The sequence below is a fragment of the Lindgomyces ingoldianus genome (assembly GCF_010093535.1).
Source record: "Lindgomyces ingoldianus strain ATCC 200398 unplaced genomic scaffold BDR25scaffold_4, whole genome shotgun sequence".
Lineage (NCBI taxonomy): Eukaryota > Fungi > Ascomycota > Dothideomycetes > Pleosporales > Lindgomycetaceae > Lindgomyces > Lindgomyces ingoldianus.
The window spans coordinates 1,889,305-1,907,552 of NW_022985165.1; the positions used below are offsets into that span (position 1 = coordinate 1,889,305).

Genomic DNA, 18,248 nt, shown 5'->3' on the forward strand with positions numbered 1-18,248 from the left:
AAAAGTGTAATAAGTAAAAAAGTATATAAATAGTAATAATTTTATTATTTTTATAGTATTACGAAAAATAAAGTAAGGTATAGCTTTTATAGCTGTTAATAACTAGCAGATAGTAGCTGCTAACAGTACACTTTTTTATATGCATGTTAAAGTGCTTTAACTAGTCTAAACTAAGCTAATTAGTAGTCTAGCTATACTTAGAGATTATAATAACTTAATTTTAAAGTAAAATTTTTTTTATACTAGTTTAAAAAGTAGTTACTACTTTAAAAAAAAATAAAAAGTAAAATAGCTGTTGTCTACTTCTAGTTACCTAGCTAGACTAATTTTAGCTGTCTTTGTCTCTCTAAACTTATAATAACTACTTTAGTAGATATCTAGCTTATTATAAACTTTATTTTATTAAAGTTATATATATTATTATTTTAGATACTATACTTAGCTTTTATATTTTTTATAAAGTTAAACTAGCTTTAAATTACTATAAGATTTTTATAAAAAGCTTTTTTATAGTTATACTTACACTTAAACTTTACTTTAAGCTTTAAGTAACACTTAATAAATATATTAAGCTAGTTTATGCTAACATAGCCTATATTATACTTAGCGTGTAAAGAATTAGCTATATTAGCTATAGCTACTAGCTAAAGAAGAAATCCTTACGCATTTAGCTTAAATATGTGCTAAATAATTACTTACTTTTTATTATTATTTAGCTTTTATAAGTTAGCTATATAATTAGCTTAGAAAAGTTGCCTAGTGTGTTAGTTACTTATTATCTTTTAAAAGACTTTATAGATAGCTGTAGTATATTACTTAAAAAGTGTTATGTTTTATTTAAAAGCCTAAAGTATAAGCTATATTTAACATTTTTTTAACATATCTATGTAGTGTTATTAGAAATGCATTAGTGTAAAAAAAGTAGTGTAGTAGAGTCTTAGCAAAAGTAAGCAACTTAGGTGTGTAAGCAACTCGCCTGTGAAGTACGTTAAGGTCTAAAAAGCATGTAATTATTAAGTATAAAAAAAGCTAAAAAAGGCTTTATAGCTTTAAAAATAAGAAAAAGTAAAGTGTAAAAAAGTAAAAAAAGCATAAAGTAGTAATAGTAAAGAAGGCTTACTTATAAAAGCTTAAAATAAAGGTAGCTTAATAAAAAAAGGTAAAGCTTACCTAGCAGATTAATTAACAGCTTAAAAAGAACTTTTAGTAAGTAATAAAGAGCAAGCAGAAAGCTGTTACAGCCAACAGGCAGACCGTAATAACCTAATTAGCTGTCCCTCACAGCCCCAGCAACATCAGATGGAAAACGCTTAACCCCGCGTTAAATAAATCACGTGACAAGACAGATAAGGAATAGCTCCGGCTTTTAGACAAAAGCCTAGCGGAGTGCGTCATCCAGTAAGAATCGCAGGTTTGCAGGCTTGCAGGCTTGCAGGCTACGCAGGTCAAGCAAGCCTGCAAACATGCAAACATGCAGAGCATGCAAACCCCATGTATATAGTCTTAATCATAACTATAGCTAGAAGGTTGTGATTACTATTTAGTCTTTACCTACCTAATAGACTAAGAGGCATTAAAACCTTTATAAAAAGGACATTGCCGCCTTATATATCTTGCACTATATATACCTCCTTTCCTATCCTTACAGATCAGGTTTGCCAGCTCCCTATACAGCCGCTGGGCCAAACCACAACCTGCCTTCTTCCCCCCGCTATACCTACACTCTGCTCGACGGACTGTACACCCAATCCAGCTAAGTCCTTCCCCTCCCCGCTAATCATCATAGGCCGTCGTACTCCCGAAAACACCATTTCGCCGGAGTAAGGATTGTAACAAAAGCTCCTACGCCTATTACTAGTACACTAGCAGATTTTAATAATAATATAGCATTAAATAAAAAAAAGGGAGCTAGCATTAGGCAGAACTTAACACAACAGAAAATTAACCTTCTTATAAAGTATTATATATAAATTATTACTAGAAATAGAATTTATAGCATTTAATTAGTATTATAATTAATAATTTATATAATTTATAATTTATGTAAGTCTCTAGAGCTTTAAAAGTAAAAGGCGCAGATTGCTAAAATTATGCATTGCGCGAGGCTGTGCATTACGCGCTAAAACATGGTATATATTTTTAAATATAAAGTGTGTAGAGGAATTTTTATTTATTTATAAAAAACTAAAGCTACTTAGTTATTTTACTATTTTTACTTTTTTTTACTTCTTACTAACCTTTTTTTTGCTATACTTCTAGCTAGATTGTACAGAGGACTGTACACCCTTCTTACACTGTTATATGTTAGAGAAGTATTATGTGACTCTCTTTACTCTGTCCCTATCTCTTATCCCTCTCCCTTCCCTAAGACCCTCTGTTACTGTCAGAAGACATCTGGCAACAGGAACATTCAGGTAAGATATCATAACATTTATAAAGCGCCTACTGTTATACAGTCACGTGCCTGTAACAGTAGTCAACTGTTCTAACAGTAGCATGCCCTGTTAAACACGCTGAATATACTAAGAATAAAGCAAAGCTAATCGTAATGATCACTAGGCCCAGGATGCTAACCCACAGCTCAGAAGTTGGGTAAGGTCTCCAAAAGAGATCTTGCCACTTCTTGTTAGTCAAAGACGTTTTGTAGACAAACTTAGAGACATGCTTATCAACATGAGGCAGGGTAAGTCCAAGAATTGTGAACGGTTAGTTCACAATACATATTGTGGTCAACAGAATGTTGGTTGGATAATTTCGGCCGGCCGGTTCCTGCAAGATTGGTATGTTTAGGGTAGGATCTAGGATCTAAGGCTTAATCAAGTACAGCTAGTAGCAGGAATCTAAGAGGGAGGCAGTCCACACTAGAAATGCACAAAACTGGCTAGGAATGCCACGACCCTTGGGAGTAAAGGGACGCAGCCCTTTGCTCTTAAAGCTATTGGCATCGGGCAAAGTTCGACAGCGACGGCTATTTTGGCTAAGACAAGCAGGATTTCTGGGGTAACAGAGGCACCATGAAGTGCTGTGGCAATTGTCTGAATCCCTATGATTCTTCGGGTGCTGGATAGTTTGATCATTTGTATGAGGGCACCAAAGATGAAGGCAACTGTCCTGAAGACCCGCTGGCATCAATGCTTGAGCGAAGCGTGGCTTCGGAATTTGCCTGGGCTAAGAAAAGATGAGAAGGGCCATATAAGAATTTCAAGATTTTTAAAAGCTGGGAATGTCTGTTATTTTCATCACCTCTTTTTGCTCCGGATCCCACATCTGTTTTGGGAAGCCCATCTGCTGTGGAGCTTTACTGGGCGCCAAAAAATTCCCTTAATGCGAAACCTCGCGGGCTGCAGGCCAGTTGCTGCAAAGCAGCATGCCCTCTCCTCCCAACTTCCGTCGAACTTCTAGATTAACTTGACCGCCTTGTTCCATCTCATTGATAAATTGGTCATACCAGACATACCTTGCCGCAGCTCTAACATCACATCTCATTGCCAATATCTTAATGAATTTAACAAATATGCAAACGATGTCTGTGGCACAGAAGAATGGTAAAGACCGTACTGAGACTCTATCGGCGAAAGGGAGACTGCAAAGGTTTATGATTATTTTTTTGACGCCGGCCGTGCAGGTAATAATCGCCTAAAACGTTCTCTGTTATGACAGCTAATGCGCAGTAGGATCGGGCATTAGGAATATGCTTTGAAGGTTTCTCAAAGGCATTCGCAGTCTAAGTTGTGATGATGAATTTCGATTAAATATCCTGCCACAAATTGTCGCGGAATGATCATTTTGAGCCATTGAAGCTAGCAGAGCTGTGGTGGCTAGATATGCCTTAGGAGTAGGAGGAGGTGCGTTTAACGTAGAAACTGTGGTGGCGAGAGGGGAAGAAGCCCCGTGAGGCAGAGCTCGGACCTTGCCCTACTGAGGAAGCCAATTAGACACAGCTGCAATCGTGGAGTTCTCTTTTCGGCCGTAGACAAGGCTGGGACTGTACATTATGTCCTTCATGCCGAAGGAGGGTGAGCTTAAACATGTTTCAACGAATTTTAGAAAGAAAAAATCCCCTTCTAACAATGTGGATGCCTCGCATAAGTGATCTGTTCCTAGCTCGCAGCTCATAATAATGGCTATGCTCATTAGTCTAAGTCGATAGTCAATTCCATTAATATGTTCACTGGGTAAGGCTATCCGTTGCTAATGTCTTCTAGCAAGATACTAAACTGCTAAAAGTATGAGGAGAGAGTAGAGAGGAGGACGGAATGGTAATAGCTCATATTCCCACGTATTAGTTTCATCCTTAGCTTCGAGGTTTCGAGCATTAGACTTTTAAGCCTGAAGTGTGAATCACGTGCACTAAAACCCTAATAGGAAGCTGAACCAAGCCCTCTGGTCCGTTTAAGGACCAGCCAAATCAGCAGTAGAAAATATCAGAGAGGCGCTCTGCCCTCAAGAACTAAAGGCTCATAGTTCCGTATTGATAACGCTCAAAGCCAAGCGAAGTTCTTGAAGAAGCCGAAGGCGTAGGTCAGACTGTCGAAGTGCCAATTTTAAGAAGTCTCCAGAGGGGACTTCCGATTTTTCATTCGGCCATTTGACCAGTGTGTCCAACCGTTAGTACACCTAATAGTACAGTACTGCAGTACACTAATTTTAGTTACGTACGTATGTACAGGGCATCTACTTAGTATACTGTACTATACATAAGGCTGCTGTACTAACTGTTTACTATAGTTATATAAATTTTTTAGTAGTTTTAGGCAGTTAAAGGTAAGTTACTAAAAGCTAAAAAGCTTATATTTAAAAATTAATATAAAGAATGTTATTATTACTTATTTTATTAGTAATCTTTTAATAAATTTAGTAACTATGCTATTTATGTTATTCTTTTACTTATTATAATGTTTTAATTTTTATTTTAATTAATAACATAGTTATCATAGTGTGTTACTACTTTATAGGCCTTATTTTTATAAGCTTTATTTCTATATTAGCTTTATTTTTAAAATACTACGACAGTTCATAAATAATCTGTAAAAGCAGAGCTTGCTTTAAGTACGCTGTTATTTCACACTTAAAAACCTTTCGCAGGAAATTATTTTGTATTATAAGTAGCCTTAGTAAGAAGGCTGTAAGTGTAGCAGACAGACTAGAGCTATCTGCAGCCTAAAAACCCTTAAAAAGTAAATTATTCTAAGCACTAGCCTAACTAAGTAGATGCCTATACCACTAATAAACACTATAGACTAGAAGAGACCCTACTTCTTCCTATCTAAATAATTATTTACAAAATTGTAGTACTGTCTAAAGTCTTAAGCAATACAGATAACAAATTTAACATCTTAAGCCTAAATAGTAATACGTTTGCTATAGATAGCAGCCTGTTGTGTACCTATAACCTTATTAGTCTAATACTTTGTCTAATACTAACCTATTAACACCTACACTTTATTAGAGTTATAATAAAGAACTTAGTAGTTATCTGCAATGCACAGAGTGCCTAAGCGCTCTACTAAAAAGTAACAGAGTTATTATAACTAATATTCTAGGTAATTTTGCAAACTAGACAACAAAAAGGATTAATAGTAAAGAAAAAGTAAGTATCTTACTTAGCTAACTAGTAATACTTAATCTATTACAGCGTTGCTACTACCTATAATTAGTATAAAATAAAGTATATAGGAATAAGATTTAATATACACTTATCCTTCTAAAGCTTTTAACCCTTACTAGTCCCCTTTTATAATAGAACACAGGCGCCTCCCTTCTTGTAAGTAATTTGCTGTAAGGGTAGCAGATTACTACACTTTTAGTAAAAAGTTTTCTAACTCTTCTGTCCTTTATCTAGCCTAGGAGTAAGGCAGGGAGCTTTTTAAGGCGCTTTATAAAGAGCTTTGCGTAGAGTTTTTCTAAAAAGAGCTAAAATGCATTAGCAGTGTCTATTACTATGTTTATTACTATTACTATACTCTTCCTAGCACTATTTACTAGAGGAAGACAAGAGTGAGACATTTTAACTAAGTAAATGCTATAAAGTAAGTAATAAACTAGACACAGGTCTAAACTAATATTAGTGTAAAACAGCATTATAAGTAAATAGGTACATACATAGAGTAAAGGTTAGTAAAAATAGTGCAAAAAAGCTACTACTTAGCAGTAGGTTAGTTTTAAAGTAAGTAGCAGTAAAAGTATAGGTGTAAAGGTTTAAAAAGTTAGGTAGCAACTTAGTTAAAGCTAACTTTTACTTTTACTACTTACCTAGTAACTTTACTAGGACCCTAACTACGTTACTAATATTATACTAGCAACTAAGAACACGTACTGTTACACAACTAGCTCTTATAAATTGTGTTAAAAACTCTAAGTTTATAATAAACTATTATATTTAGCAGTATTAAACACAGTATTAGATGTTATATTAAACACATAAAACTATAGTAAAAGTAAGCAAAAGTAAAATTTTTAATAAATAAAAAAAATTTAACTAGCTTACTGCTATTTACTGTAGCAACACACTACACTATGTAGTAGGCTGCTGCCTAAATAACGCAATAGCCTACGCATATGTTTAAGGACTTTAATTACTTAGACTTACACATACCTTCTTACTTCTACAACGCTACTAGTTAATTTTTAGTATAGCGTAATATTATATAAATCTTTACATAAATTATCTATTACCTATTTATTACTACTACATGCACTATAGTAAAGTGTAAGAAAAGCTTATTAAAATACTTTACTAACCTAAGGACAGTGCAAAATCTAAAGCAGCAGACCCTACTAACTAGAGAGGGCGCCTAGCGCAATTTAGACTATATTGCGACTAATACAGCCTACTCTAAATTCTAGACTAACAAATTCTACCTAGCAGTACAGCATCTATTAGATGCTAAACATAACAATAATAAAAAGTCTAAACTAGAAGCACACCTATGTGTACAATCTAAGAATGTTACAACAGCAATATAGTAAGTGCATATAGTATTAGACAGGTAATAGACAGTAGCTAATCTATTACAGATTTAGTAAGAGTAAACATTATAGCTAAAAGGCTATTAAGTGTAGTGCAGACTTTAGTAAATTTAGTAATTAACATGTATTCTTTATTAAGTAAACCACGCTCTTTAAACTCCTAGACGCATATATGCCTCCCTAACACTACTACCTAGACATAGAGCCTATAGATATTAACAGTCTAGAGCCTATAAACGCTGTTAATTTCTAATATAATAACACTTTAAATAATAGCAGTCCACTCTTTGCAGTACTAATAACAGACATAGAGAAAGCTAACAAGCTGCGCTAATAGAGATATATTAAATTAATATTAGTAGATGCAGTTACTAGTACTAATAAGAAGATTAAATTTCTAAAGATGCACAACTTCTGCGCCTATGTCTAGCATATAAGTAATACTATATTCTAGGTAAGCATATGCTACCTAATACATCTAATACCTGTCTAATACTAGTCTAATACTTATCTAATACCTGTCTAATACTTTACAGCGCTATGTAGACTAGATATGTGCAGGCTTTTCTAGGTACCTACTACCTATTAGCAATAATATTTAAGACTGTTAATGTTAAGTAAGTTTCCTATTAACAGCTACAATATTCCTTAAGTAGGCTAATAGTAAGATATAGTCTACTATAGTTAAATTAGTATTTAACTTTACTAATTAAGCTTTTTATAAAGTTGTTGCTATTAACAGTCCCTTCTAGCTACTAATTCTACCTTTTAAGATACTATTCTTAAGGGCTAAACAGGTAATTATAACAGTATTATATGCTGCACAGCTAGGCAGTTACTTCCTAGCTTTTAATATTTAACTAGTAACCTTAAACAAGAGTATTAGTTTCTTAAAACTATTTAATTATAAGTTCCTTAATAATTCTAAGTAAGTTTAGTATTAGGTAAAGTATTAGACACTAGCTAATAATATTACACAGACATTAAGCTACATTCTAGATAAATTAGTTTAACATAAAGGACATAAAGTACCTGCTAGATACTATTTAAGCTAAAGATAACATAGTGCTAGTAGATTTAACCTAGTTTATTAACATGCTTAAGCTAAACAAGCACTAGAAGTAGAAAAGAAAGTAGCTTAGACATATTAAATAACTTATAGCTACTTAAATAAATAGTTTATACTCCTAACTAATTACTACAACCTCTAACTTATATTAGCATTTTACTTGCTAATTATAGTAGAGTAAGAATTTTTTAAGTAACTAAAAGAAAAAAGTTTGTTAAATATAAGCTTTTTAAAAAATTTAACCTACAACACTACTACATATATAAGCTCTAGTGCATAATTACAGCTTCTACTTATATAAAGAACTGCTTTGTCTAAACTAAGTCTCTAAGACTTGTAAATAGTAATAGCCTAGGCTAAAAAAAAAAAAAACTATGTTTATAAAACTACTACCTAGTTCTAATAAAACTCTTAGTAAATAAAGAAAATTAGAACAACTACCTAACTATTAGCTTACACATACAAACCTAGACCTATATAATTAGGAAAGGCTACAAGGACTGCCTTTAGCGCCTCCTTATAATAATTAGTTACACTTAATAACTATATAATGTTATTAACTTCCCTAGTAGATCTATTTACAAGACCTGCCTTAGTCTAGATGTTATGCAATAGCATAACACGCCTACTAATGCATAGAAGAAGTAAACTATAAAGATTGCTACTATTTATAGCAGACACCTTAGCTAGCTTACTACAATTATGCTAAGCGTAAGCTATAATTATAGGTGCACATAAATCTTTTATACTTTAATAATTAATTACAGATACCTCTACCCTTTTTCTACATAAATAAATAAAGGTAGAGAAGGAAGAGCACTTACTTTTAGTAAAAAAAGCACTATAATAGCTTATAAACAAGTTCTAGTTATTTTATGTGCTTATACTTTTACAAAAATAGCTAAAAGCTTTGTAAAATTATAACTAGCTATCTTCTTACTGTCTTATAACTACATTAAGAATAACTGTCTTTATAAATTACTAATATAGTAGTTAACTATAGTAGTTAAAGACAGAACTATTACTAAAGCTATTAAATAGTAAGCGCCTGCTTACTAAAAGAAGCTAGCTAAAGTCTTCTAATAAGATAATATTAATACTGCTAAACAGAGCTATACTCTAAGGAAACACTTATAGACATCTTTTATAAATTTAGGATAATATTTTAAGTCTAACTATTAACTTCTTATTAATAATAATATACTTTATAAAACATAGTTAGGCTTATAAAGCTTATAAGCTAGTACTAATAAGTAGTAGCAAAAGTCCTAGTTTAACAGTAATTAGAATACAGAAAACAGAATTTAGAGTTGTCCTAGATATAAGATAAGCAGCAACGCTAGTAGGTGCGCATTACAAGATAGGTAAAGCAACATTATGCTTAGCTACTAATGTTTCTAGCTTAGATAATATTATTTTAATTACATACATCTTTCTAGTCCCTCTAACACTATTAAAATTAACAAGTAATTGTTATAAAGACTATTTAGCAAGAAAAGTAGTGTAATAATTAATAATTAGGTTGTATAGCAACTGCTGCTTAGCTTACAAGTTATTAGACACAGTAATAGACACTACAGGTGCATTCTTAACTAGATAGTTTTACTTAATATTTTACTAATATAACACAGGATCTAAATAAAATGTGTTAAAGTAAGCCTTATGCTTTTAATTCTTAGCATAGTTAATTAGCTAATCTCCTAAGAACTTATTATTAACAAGAATACCTACATCTCTAAGTTAGAGACAAGGAAGCTTATTAAAAAAGAGACTCTTTTTAAGTACTATATTCTCTTACTTAGGATTCTTTTTTTTTCTTACACTTCTAAGTCACTATAAGAATCTAATAGTGTATAATAGCATAACATTTAGCATCTTGCATAAGCCTTAGTAAAAGTAGTAAATACTTGCCTATTAACATAGTATAACTCTAAAGTTGTTTAAAATAGATAGTGTAATGTTAATTTAATATAAAAAAAGTTTTTAATGTTAATAGATAGTTTATATTAAAGAATAAAGTTAAGAATTTATAGTTTTACTTAAAGGCTACACTTTAGGCGCTTATTATAATTAAAATAAAGTAGGTAATCTAAATAGCAGATATTAAAAAGGGCTACTAGGCGTTTAATATACTTCTACAGTATGCTCTTGCCTTTTTAAAGGGTATAAGTTTTAGCTTTATTGCCTTTATTAGCTACTTAATTATCTTTAGGCTGCCTACTCTAGAAAAAGAAGAAGACTAGCTGTAATTTAAAAGAATAATAATTAACATTAATAACTGTGCAGCTACAGTGTACTAACGCAATACTAAATAGAGTATGCAGAACCTTCTGTGCACTGTAATTATAAGAGCTAATACTCTTATTAAAAAGCCTTACTACAAAGAAGAGCATTAGGTTGCTAGGTTTAATATACAGTAATATCTGCCCTACTATATTCTTAAAAGTCTGCGTCTGTGTCTCGCCCTTTAAAGCGTACACGCCTATATAGTTAACAACGCTAGTAGTGCTAGTGCACACTTATATGTTAGTATTTGCGCGCCATCTAAGCGCAAGTATAGGTAAATAGGCGTTAAGGCGCATATAGTTTCTCTTAGTAGCAAATTTTTTATACTGCTTATCTACTAGCTTCTTAAAACCTAGACTTATTTATAAAGGCTAAAGTGCATTAAATTAGTAAACTTTTATATTAGTTTTTTTATTTTTTTTAAGATAATAACTAGCTAAACAGCAATAGATATAGCACTAAGTAAGAACACTTAAGAGCTCTTTAAGGTTAAATAACATAGCTAGTGCTAGTAGTAACAGCACAGAACCCTTGTCTACTAGCTGCTGTAGATTCGGCTCTGGGTGCATTGCTAATATATAACACCCCTAGTATGCTGCTATGCAGGCAATATTAAAATTAGTTGCATTATTGCCTAACTCTAAATCTAGGTTTAGTACTCCTTTATAGTAGTATAAGCTATAATTATGTGTACTACCTTAGCCTTACTACTTATACTAATCTTAAAAGTTAGTTATGTTAAACTTAAGAGTTAGAACATAGGTTTTAAAAAGCTAAAATTACTTATTAAAATAATATGCTATAATATAAGGATTATTCTAGACAAAATTAGAAGTAAAGTAAACATGTTACTTTAAGTTTACAGCCTCCTACTCTAAAAACTTTAGCATAAAGCGTAACAGATTATGCTAATGTTAATCTATAGTAAAGAATGTAATAAATAAAGTTAGATAGTGTAGTTAGCGCACCTTGTTAATTTTAGCAAACATGTAATGTAAAGGTAATAAATAGGTAATAAATAAACTATTACTTTTAACACTTTCCCTTTTTATACCTAATAAGATTAAGTCTTATAAATGTTAGCTATAAGCTTTATAATAAAATTAATTAAACACTAGCTACTATCTAGCTAATTAAACTCCTCTTATATTAACTTAACTATAATGTCCTTGTTACTAAAAGATTTTTTAACATAAAAACCTACCTTAGTAGTAAACTCTTAGCAGAGGAGGGTGTTAAATGCAGCAAAACAGAACTGTAGGTAGCGTGCAAACTGTCTATCCTTATAGTAAATAAGATGCTAGATATAGAATAGATAATTAATTTTTTATAAGCGCAGCTAAACAAACTCTACTGCTTTATATAAAAATAAAAATAAAAACGCTAGGCTTAGTAGCAGCTTATAGTTTCTAAATTTAGACAAAGAAGTCTGTTTTATAAAAGCTATAAAAAGGTACGTCTAATTAGTTGTCTTCTAGATATGCTATTATAAGGTCTTAAATTCTATAATGTTTAAAGTAAAGTTAAAGACAATTCTATAATTAAAATCTTTTAACTCTTTAATTTCTAGGTCTTTTATTACTAAGCTTTTATAATAGCTAGTTACATTACTTTATTCTAAGGTGTTAAGATAGATACTAGCTATAGAACGTAACAGAATACTACAACCTATGCTAGAGCTAACTGTTAAGCGCTTAGTACTAGGCAGCTGTAGGTGTTATACACTAAAAGGAGTGTAAGATTTACTTACACCTTAATTAAGTATTTTAAGTGCACTTACAACGCTTTATTAATAGTTGTTAGTTACACTAGCAGTAGTACTAGAATTAGACAGCAGATTAACATTATGCTTATAAACAGTATTAGCGCAGGTATTAGACACTAGGTTTGCATTAACATTATCTAGAGTAGCTAACAACTCTTTTTTAGTTATATAAATAGTAGAGAGCTAATTATTAATATAGTTATTAAAAAGTAAAGAATTAAGTGCTTCTTAGTTAATTTTAATGTTATAATAGCTAGAATAGTTAGATTTAAGAAATAGAAGCTACTATAATATAATAGTTTACTGCACTTTATAGTTCTTTCTAAATTAGTAATTAATAGCACTAACATTTTTACCTTTAAATGCTAGAAGCTTTAAGATAATAATATTAAGATTATATAAAAATAGTAGTAAGTAAAAAAAGACCTTTGCAGTATTTATAGTAAAATAGTAAACATACTCTTAATACTTATACTGTTAACCCTAGTGCTGCCTTAGCTCTATTGTAATCTGCACTCTAGCTAGAAGTTGTTCCTTAGTTGTAGTTAGTGTTAAAAGATAAGATAGCACAGGACTAAGATCTAGCCTATTTACAGCACTCTATAAGGGCACCTAATTAGGATTGTTTAAGTAGTTGCGCCTGTCTTTTTAACATGTAGTGCATTTATATAGAGCAATATCTAAATTAAACTACCTCTAGTTGTACACTTTACATTCCTCTAAATTTATCTTTTTAAGCTTTAAGTAAAATTTTACTATTAGACTTTTATTTTTATCTAATAGCACTAGATTATTTAGAGATTTATCTATAGTAAATTACATAATATAAAGTGTTTTTAGCATGCTATATGCTCTTTATTCTGCTTTAAATAGAGCATCTATTCTAGCCTTATCCTCTAACAAACGCACAGTATTGCTGTTTACTAATTTTTGTAATAAAGCAACTAAAAATTATCTAGAAAGATCTCCCTATAATAATAAAAAGAACTAAGGAGTAAAAGAAACGCTTAGAATGCTAGAGACATTGCTAAATAAGTGTAGTCTACAAGATTAATAAGTCTGTTCTAATATATGTAACTAGTACGCATTTTAAAGGAGCGCAGGAGTTAGACCTAGGTTTAATAGTAGTATAAGCTTAAGGGCCTTGTGCTGTATAGTACGCGCCTATATATTGCCTTAACAACTTGCACAGTTTGCTTTCTACTTAACGCTATCCTTAAATTAATTAATGCCTTTAATAAGAGCAGTGTTACATTTGCTGCATTTATATAGAGGTGTAAAAGTACAAGACTAGGTGTTAAGTAGTTAATAAAAAAAAGCACTATTTAGTTAACAAGATTAAGTAAAGCATGTTTAGCAAAAATAAGCAGCGTGTGTTTAACAAAAGTAAGTAACACTATTTTAATAAAAATTATTTTAAACTGTAACTATAGGGATATTTGCCGCGTTTATAATATTAGTAAGTAAGTAATGTTTTTTCTTTACATTAGCTAAAAGATCTAGAGCAGTAGGGGTTGCTAGGCGTTTTTTAGTAGGCTAGGGTTTAGTAGTATAAGAAGCACAACACGCCTTTTATTAAAAAAACCACTAATTAGTTATAGAATTAAGTAGACAGTAACAGTTAGCGCATTAAAGTAGGTTATTTAGGTTAAAGAATAGTTGCAGCATAATGCTTAGCAAAGTAGTATTAGATAGGTAATAGACACATAACAACAACATTTAACTGCAGCAGGATAAACACGTGCAGCACGCGACCTACCACAGCCTGCAACTAAGCGTGGCTGATGCAAATCCCTAACACACTAATGTGGCTAGAGAGGTGGAACAGACGCAACTAACTATAATTTAAACATGTTTTACACAACACATGCTAGAGCAAACTGTGTACAAATTAACATAAAAGTGCACTTATATTAGGTATACATTTTTTTTTAAAAAAGAATGTAAGAAATATATAAGGTGACAGAGAAATAGTGTTACTAGAGTTTATCTAAAGAAATTATGACTAACTAGCGCGTCTAAAAGAGGAGATTCTGCTAAACTTTTCGTTCTGCAAACCCGAATATAATAAGCAGAGCAAGCTCTGCTAATAAGCGTTATTTTTATATGCCTTATCTAGCTGTTTTACTACTTAGATATATTATACTGCTTTATTTTAACACTTAGAGAAGGCCTATATAGCTTTACCTAGCTTATTTACGCTATTTCTATGTAAAGTAACTCTTTTAAAGCATATGTAAAATACTTAGGCTAAGAAGCACCTAAATAATGCTTACTATAATGTTAGAATTACTTTTAAAATTAACTAAAATAATATATAGTGTTCTAGCATTAAATTAAGCGTAAATTAGCTAAGATATTATATAAAGTATAAGTTATAACTTTTTAGGCGCTAGAAGGTGTTATTTATGTAGAGATATAGTGTAGATCTATAGCATGTTACTACGGTAAGTAAAAAAAAGTAGCTATAGCTTTATTAAGCTTACTATAAAGCTAGTGTTTAAAAAGTAGCTAAACTTATTAATAGTAATGTTTATATAGTAAAGCATCTTAAAGTAGTTTATAAAATTAATACTAACATTAGCGTACTGCTAAATAGCCCTTAGAGGCCTTTAAATCCCTTTATAGTAGTAGTAAAAGTAGTAAAAGTAAGGCAGTAGGTAGCTTATACACTGTAGCAGAAAGGTGCTCTAGTGTAGGTGTTTATTAACTAGGTAGTTATATCTAATTAGTTACTATAGTAATTAACTTTAGCTAAATATTAAAGTTTTATTACTTAAAATTAACTTAATTTTTTAATACTTTTTTTACTTTTTTAACTATGCTATTATAATATCTTTATAATAGTTTTATAAAGTAAAAGAAAAAAAATTAAACTGTATTATATAAAGCTTATAGTAAAATTATGTTAAGCTTAAATAAGTAGAGTAGTCTTAACTACTTTTTAATACTAAGAGTTATTATGTATTTTATTAGTAAGTAAGCCTTATTAAACTTAGCTTATATAGCTTATAAATGTGTATATAAATGCTAACACCTAGCTATAAGACTTACTTATTAGCTTTAAAAACCTATATAGTAATAGAACTAGTGTAAATTAAGCATATACTATTATTAAAGTTCTTTAAAAGTATAATATTAAGTTAAAATTCTACTACTTTATAGTAAATAATATATTAAATAATAATATCTAGCTTATTAATTATCTTAACTTGCATATAAACCTTAACTTTAGCAGCAATAACTAAATACGCTGCGCTAGCTATACTATTTAAATTATTATTAAGGCAGTTATTTATAGTAATAATATAATGTTTGCATTGATGACTCGGATGCATCGTCAGCATGGTCACACGATAGTCGGATGTGTCGGATGTGTCGTCACACGATGGTCGGATGCATCGGCAGATGCATCAGCACCATAGTCTGTTGCCAAGACCCACCCACTTATTTCGCATATATATAGACTCCCGCAAAGGACTCCTCCAGGAATACAATACAATCCAGTTCCTCATGTCTTTGGTGCTCCACATAGCTTCACATATAAGCTTATAAAAATAAAAGCTAGCTAATATAGCTTTTTAAAATTAATTTAAGCTTTATTAATAGTATAAAGTTATTAGAAAGCTTTATAACTTTTATAACTTAGTTTTTTATTTAAATAAGTGTTATAATAGCTTTATAGCTATTATAACTACACTAAGTAAGAAGAATGTTTTTTAAAGCTTTAGTACACTAAATCTACTATAAGATAGTAGTGTATAGTAGTATTTTATTTATTTTATAATTCTATATTATTTTAAACTTAAAAAGCTTATTTAGCACTTTATCTAATCTAAGCGCTATAACATAGGCCTTACTAATAAGGTTAATAAGAATATTAAAAATAATAGTTATAATTCTCTACTTAATAGCTTTACTAATAATAAATAAGTAAAAGTAAAGTATATAAAAAATTTTTTAAAAATTTTTTATAAAATAACTAAATGCTTTAAAAGCAGCACTAGTAAATTAAGCTATAGTAGCTTATAGTAAATAATTATATACTTATAAGTAATTAATAATAAGCTTAGAGTATAAAAAAAGCGCCTATCTTATAAGCACTATAGTAACTACTTTAAAAATAGTGTTGCCTTTATCATTAAAAAGCTTACTATGTACTAGAAAACTTTTGTTTTAGAGCTAGAAATCTTCTACTACTACATAGCAACTATTTTTAACCCGTCTTTCCGCCTTTTCTAGTTTAAAAACTACTAAAAACACTACTTATTTTAGTATAAGTATATAAAGTTGTTTATCTAAAAGATTTATACACACTACTTAAAGACCTTTAAAAAGGAGAAGAAAAAAAAGAAGGTAGTGTTACTAAAGATATTATAAAGAAAGCTTTTAGTAGCTTATAGTAACCTACATAATAAGCGCCTTAAAAAGGCCCTTTTAGTTAACCTTAATATTCTTTATAACAACAAAAGTTATAGCTTAAAAAGAAAGTAAAAAGTTAATAAGTTAAACTTTTACTTTAATTCTTTAGTAGAAAATAAGTACACTAAAAATTAGCTACTTACTTAGCTACTTAAGTAGTAGTAGTAGTAGTAAAGTTAACTTTACTACTTTATTTTTTATAAAATTACTCTTAAATTCTTATTAATTCTAGTAACTTTATGTAAGTGCAAGTAGTGCTTCTTATAGGCTAAAAAGACTATTATAATAAAAAAGAATTAACTATTAGTATTAATAATAAAGGCTTTTTAACTATAAAAGAATTAGTTATGTAATAACACTATTACTAGTAAGCTAACTTGTAACGATTCTCGTTCTATCTTAGGTCGCCCGGAACCTATCCGAAGGGTCCCCGTATCAGCTCTGACCCTAACTTAATTCTCATGAATCGTCAGGTCGCCCAGAACCTCCGGAAGGCCCCTGTATCAGCCCTAACCTTAACCTAGCCCTGACCCCTGCTGTTACCCCTATTCCTTTATGTATTTAGTTGCACCTTGCCTCTATAGCTAGCTTAGTAGTTTTCTAATATTCTTTTATACAAGGCCTATAGGTGTTAATAGCATTCTTAGGTTTAGAGTCCCTACGCACTCTTATATGCCTCTAAGTAGATTCCTACTACATTTAGACCTATTGTCTTGCCTGTGCTATTACATTATATTAGAAAACTTACTTTTACTAGTAATAGCTTTATATAATATTACACTAATTATTTATTTAACTATATTTAAGCTCTAAAACATATTTAATTTAGTTTAAGTTATAATACTTATATACTATTATATTAAACTATTTAGTTTATAGACTAGATTTTATTAACTTTAAGTTAACTAAAGCTTTTAAGTTTAAAACTTTTTTTCCTCTATAATTAAGATTACTTTTAGAAAAGTTATAAAAAAGTGCTAAAGTAAAACTTAAAAACTACTAATAACTTATTAAAATTAAAAGTAACTACTAATGTCTAACTAACTACTACCCTTTAATTCTAGAATTAAAATACGCTCTAGCTAAAGTAAGCCTTTTAAAGTTAATTAATAATTTATGTTAATAGCTAAACTTACTTTTATAGCACTTAAAGCTATACTTTTACCTAATTTAGAGTTAACCTTTAGTAGTATATTTATTAATAATTAAATTACTTAATTATAAGCATAGCTTAAGTAGCTAATTTAGCTAAAAACTACTAGTTAACTTTTACTAACTACTAAATTACTTTTAATAATGCTTTATACTACTTTTACTACTTTAAGTGTAAGAGACTTTTTAGGCACTTTTTAGATCTAGCAAATCTACTTTACTAAATGTATGCTTAAAATTAGAATTCTTATAGACAGTAAAGAACTTATATTTAAATAATAGTAAGCTTTTATTATAGATAGACTTAATATTAATTTAGATTACTATTAAAGTAAGTGTGCATATATAGCATTAATATAAGGACACATAGCTAGTATTATAAAGGATTATTTAGAGCTAGGATACCTAGCTAAATTAGACTAGTTTTAGTTTAAAAGTGTAAAGAATATAATAAAGCTTTTATAAGCTTATTTTATTACTAGTTAAAAAAAAACTAAAGTATAGTAAGCATTCTAAACTTTTAAAATAAATAAAAAAAAAGTTTTTTTTATATTTAAAGCGCACTTTATTAGTGCAGCTATTAAA

At 30.1% G+C, this 18,248-nt stretch overlaps 1 protein-coding gene across 1 annotated transcript; it reads right to left on the minus strand.

The window, feature by feature from the left end:
• Window positions 1-10,260: 10,260 nt before the first annotated feature.
• Window positions 10,261-10,554, minus strand: BDR25DRAFT_212044 (uncharacterized protein; the record flags this gene model as incomplete). Its single annotated transcript, XM_033684705.1, has 1 exon — window positions 10,261-10,554. A coding segment is annotated over one exon (294 nt), but the record flags the coding sequence as incomplete, so codon positions are not given.
• Window positions 10,555-18,248: the final 7,694 nt, after the last annotated feature.